Source organism: Macrobrachium rosenbergii, chromosome 4 (genome assembly GCF_040412425.1).
Source record: "Macrobrachium rosenbergii isolate ZJJX-2024 chromosome 4, ASM4041242v1, whole genome shotgun sequence".
NCBI classification, from domain to species: Eukaryota; Metazoa; Arthropoda; class Malacostraca; order Decapoda; family Palaemonidae; genus Macrobrachium; species Macrobrachium rosenbergii.
Genome location: NC_089744.1, coordinates 7,357,501 through 7,362,500, shown reverse-complemented (window position 1 = coordinate 7,362,500; position 5,000 = coordinate 7,357,501). Strand labels below are relative to the sequence as shown.

Here is a 5,000-nt window from a genome sequence, read left to right as displayed (position 1 = left end):
GTTTACCCCCTTCATGGATTCCCACCTTGATTATCAAATAGGACTGAAGTCTCTTTTAAACCTTTTGCACACACCCTGCTACCTTTCTTTCTCCGCTTATTTTGTAGTCCACCCATTCTCTCATCCTACCATCCATATGTTTTGTAAGTATACCTTAGTTTAACCAGACCACTTAGCCGGTTAACAGCTCTCCTAGGGCTGGCCCGAAGAGTTAGACTTATTTTACCTGGCTAAGAACCAATGGGTTACCTAGCAAGGGACCTACAGCTTATTGTGGAAACCGAACCACATTACAATGAGAAATGAATTTCTATCACCAGAAATAAATTCCTCTAATTCTCCATTGGCCGGTCGGAGAATCGAACGCGGGCCAGCAGAGTGCTAGCTGAGAACGGTACCCCACCCCCCTCCAATGAGGGACACCATCCATATGAGCATTCAGTGCTCGATCTTCCATCTTTACTGTCAACGTTCTCTTCTTACACATACTTTTTATCACTTTCAGTGGCTTATGCAGTTTTTCTTCACTATTCCCAATCATAAAGTTATCGATCAGTCAGGGAGACATAGCACACCCTATTCATCAAACCAGTCATTCTTCCATCTATTTAAACTAAAGTATGAGTTGTTTTGATCATAAAACCTTTTAAGTAACTCCTTCAAGCCGTTTTATTTTCAAACATCATACCTAATTCTTTCATAATAATTGCTTAATCCGCATATCTTCTTCCTGTATAAATCCTCATATTCTTCCCCAGTTAGCCAGTCTACCATGTCTTATTTCTGTATTCGTAATTCCTGGAAACATCCTCCTTAGTACACAGAGTAACATTGGAAACACCCTGCCTAGTGCACAGAGCAACATTGTAATCAGGGCTGAACTTGGACTTAAGGGCATCGGGAGTGTCACTATTCATCTCAGCGACCTCGAAAACTATGAATTATACACTAATATCTGTCGTTTTCGGTTATTTACCCCAATATTTTCATCACTTTACTTCTTCTAGACATACCAAACAAATGCTCATTAGCCACAAAATCATATTAACTCACAATGTCATTCTATTCTACTACTCACTCAGATCCTTCCTTATGTCCTTAACAGCAAATTCCTCAAGATCTCTCAAACTTACAGTAACCCTTTTCTATTCTCGCGTCATTCCATTCTGCCTCTCTTTTACCCCGCATAATCACCAAATATTAAAAATACCAATTCTGTTAACCCCTCACTGTATCTTTTATTTTAAGATCCATTTCTAAATTACTTTTTCCCACTGCATTTACTTCCTCGTAGAAGAATGTTTTACTAGTTTAAAAATTATTATTAGAAAAATTTTTAATTTTCTTAATTGCCTTCTTCATCCATCTCATATCCTTCTCGGCTACCTTATTCAGTCTCCTGTATGCCTGTATGTGATAATCTCTTCCGTAATACAGCTATACTTCAAATAATCTGATTTTTTTTCACTCACTAAACTCTTTTCCTTGTCTCGTTACACCACTTATTTATTTTTAATTTGCCGCCCGACCCTACTGTACACACAAATGCCACTTTCTGTTCACTGGCACATCATGAAATTTACCATGCTACTCACATTTACAGCCAAATTGTCATCCATTTCCAACATACGAGTAGACCTGTCTTAACTCTCGCTTCAATCAAGTAACGATCAGACGTATCTCCACCTACTCCTTTTCTGATAATTACATACATCAACCAACTGTTCCATCTATTGTGTACTATAACATAATCTACCAGACTCTTTTCCTTACTTTTTTCTCTTTCCCAAGCATACTTAAGAATATTTTACTTTGGATCCTATGAATTTCCAACATTCAAGCCCCCTTCCAAACACATGCATACGTATATGCATACTTTTTTGTTGATTCATAAATTTGATTTTTAACATATACCTATGACTTTTTTAATCTAAATACTAATTTTTTAAGCATTCAATAATAAATGCTGGCATTTTGTTGTAATTTATTCCTCCTGTAATTTTACTGCTCATAAGGCATCAGTATATGAATTCAGTGTTTCTGAGAATATTGACCATCTTTATTTTACAAAAAATTTACTCCTGAGAGTAAACCTTACTTTTTGCTCTCAGCTGAGCCTTTCAGCTTCTATGAAAGCAAAGGCCCGGATGTCCATTACGGGTGGCCAAGACTTGGACAGCAATGGGAGACTCACGAGCCAGGTAAAACATTCGATCCTCTCTCTCTCTCTCTCTCTCTCTCTCTCTCTCTCTCTCTCTCTCTCTCTCTCTCTCTCTCTTCTTCTTCTTTCTTCTTCTTCTTCTTCTTCTGCGTCTGTGTATCTTGTTGCAAACGTTCCTGCTCTCTCTCTCTCTCTCTCTCTCTCTCTCTCTCTCTCTCTCTCTCTCTCTCTCTCTCTCTCTCTCTCTCTCAGCAAATATGCAAAATCATACTTCCTTTGTAAGCGAGCCTTTAACCAAGATGTACATACTTCATCATATTAGAATTTATTTTATAATATTCATGATCTCATGCTGTGGTAAAATATAAAAAAAAAAGTTAGTGATTTTATACTGAAATTATTCTCGCAGATCAAAATTGCTGATTCATCAATATTCTCATATATTTGTGACTGACGGTATACTATTTACATTTCCAGTTCTACGCAACAGGAAGCCAAATTTTGGACGGCGACATCATGCACAGCAACACCCACACGCAAGTCTGACGCCAGGCTGATTCCTCATTTGCCTCTTCCACCCAGCTTTAGTCATAACACCACCCCCTTCCCCCTTTCCTCTCTCTCTCTCTCTCTCTTCTTCTTCTTTTTCTTCTTCTTCTTCTTCTTCTGTGTATCTTGATGCAAACGTTCCTGCTCTCTCTCTCTCTCTCTCTCTCTCTCTCTCTCTCTCTCTCTCTCTCTCTCTCTTCTTCTTCTTCTTCTTCTTCTTCTTCTTCTTCTTCTTCTTCTGTGTATCTTGTTGCAAACGTTCCTGCTCTCTCTCTCTCTCTCTCTCTCTCTCTCTCTCTCTCTCTCTCTCTCTCTCTCTCTCTCTCTCTCTCTCTCATATTAGGTCACTTGGTATAAACTTCATTTCCTCTCTCCCAGCTCCCTCTCTTCCGTCTCCGTAGCTTAGTTTAGAGTCCATTTTATATTGGCCGAGAGGTACTGCATCGTCATTTCAGGCGCTTGAGTTCCTTTGACGCCGTGCCGGCAGACCCTCAAGACCGCTTTGTTCTTCCTTCTCTTCCTTCTCGAAAGTCTCTCTGGTTCTTCTTGCATTCTCTCCTCCCTCCTGTTCAGATGACCGCCTCCTCGCCTTATCAGTCGAGTGGCAGGTAACTGAGATAATTGTATTCTCATGAACCTTGTTTTTAGTCTCTTAAGTCTCCCTCCCTCTGGTGTTCTGGCTATGTGTGCTCTCTGGACACCGAAATCCTCGTGAAACTGTATTCCTCTTCGTAAGCTTAAAGGAGGAATCTATTTGGGCTTTTGAATTTCGTCGACTAGACAAATGACCTCAGCCAACGCCGTGTGAATATGTCCAAATCTTTGGTGTCGTTGCGCGCTCTCTCTCTCTCTCTCTCTCTCTCTCTCTCTCTCTCTCTCTCTCTCTCTCTCTCTCTCTCTCTCTCTCTCTTTTGTCGAAGGAAAAAAATTGCGTCGGTGCTCACTGAGTCAATCCAGCGTGTAATATGCTTCCAGTACCGCCCAGCACTGTCATGTTTCTATTCAAACACAATCAAAAAAAGAAAAAAAAATATATAGGATTATCACGATACTAGTGTTTGATATTTGTTAGATAGCCGACTTCAGTTGAATTAGGTTGCCAGTGCTTTGGCATGGGGCCGCACTCTCGTTGGTGCTATTATGTCCATTTTCAAATGCATTAGCAAATTGTTTTACCTGCTGATATGAAAATGATAGACAAAAAATGCTATCCTCTGTATATAGAATTAATATGAAACTCACATTGTGCTTTTTGCAGTTTTTTTATGACTAGACAATCACAAAGTTTCATCCTGGTGACGCAAGGGATGAGTGTCACAAGATTGAGCGAGTTCTTACTCTGTTTCTAAATAAAATGAAAATAGACACAAAAAATACAGTGTAATACAGGATTATAAATAAGAAAAAAAATTGTAAGCTACTTTGTAAAGAACTGAAAATTAAGATAAAATATGCAACAGAAACACTTGTAATTTTTATGCATATATTTGAAATAATGGCTTTGCTTAATTTTATTTACAATCATATTGATACGCAAAATGCAACTTTATATACAAACACAAGCATCTTCAAGAACAAACATAACTCACAAAAGTCACGTTCACATTTCAAGAAGAATTTGTTTGCATTTAAGTGTACTTGGAAATATGAGAGTAAATTTTCGGAGCTGAATGTTAAAAAGGAAAAAAAAAAAAGTGAAATCCTTTGAGAATAAGGACCGAAAAGGTAAGACAATTTCAGATAAGACAAATAAGCGAAAAACAGGTGGCACATGCGAAGAAATGAACCATAATTCTTTGTCGTTAATCGGTTTAGTCTGGTGGAGAATAGACGAAGGCAGCTGTTTGGGGGAATTGATATACCAGACGAAAATCGTAGGAAGAAAGAAAGTGAGACCAAACAGGTGATGTCCAGACGAAGGCATTAGGACGCAGGAGAGGAAAAGTCCTCATAATCAAGATCTGCAAGATGGTGTTTACCTTAGAGGTGAGTGGCGTCATGTGGGTAATGGATGCGACACACTACTGGTGAGCTATTTTGAAAGTACGAAGCGGATGTAGTTGTGGCAATTCTCTGCAACTGGGGTTCAACACTGATTCAGCATTTCCAGTGTGGTTTTGGCAGTGAGTACTTACTAGTTCATACCCGATTCATGCTCATAATAAATCATACAAATACTCTGAATTTTTACCTTCCAGCGTCTTCTCCAAACGTCGAGCACATTCAGACAAAAATTTCTACGCTGTTCTGGAGATCTTCAAAGTCCCATACACATACCAACACAGACACA

The 5,000-nt window shown here is 39.0% G+C and overlaps 1 protein-coding gene across 1 annotated transcript in view; it reads left to right on the top strand.

Annotated features, from left to right (window-relative positions):
- The window catches only part of LOC136830262 (glutamate receptor 1-like), a 311,900-nt gene extending 309,080 nt beyond the window's left edge, over positions 1 to 2,820 (top strand). Inside the window, 2 exon segments of the mRNA XM_067089627.1 lie at positions 2,112 to 2,201; positions 2,639 to 2,820. Coding sequence (XP_066945728.1) covers positions 2,112 to 2,201; positions 2,639 to 2,707 — 159 coding nt within the window. The 3' untranslated portion in view covers positions 2,708 to 2,820.
- The last annotated feature ends 2,180 nt before the right edge of the window (positions 2,821 to 5,000 follow it).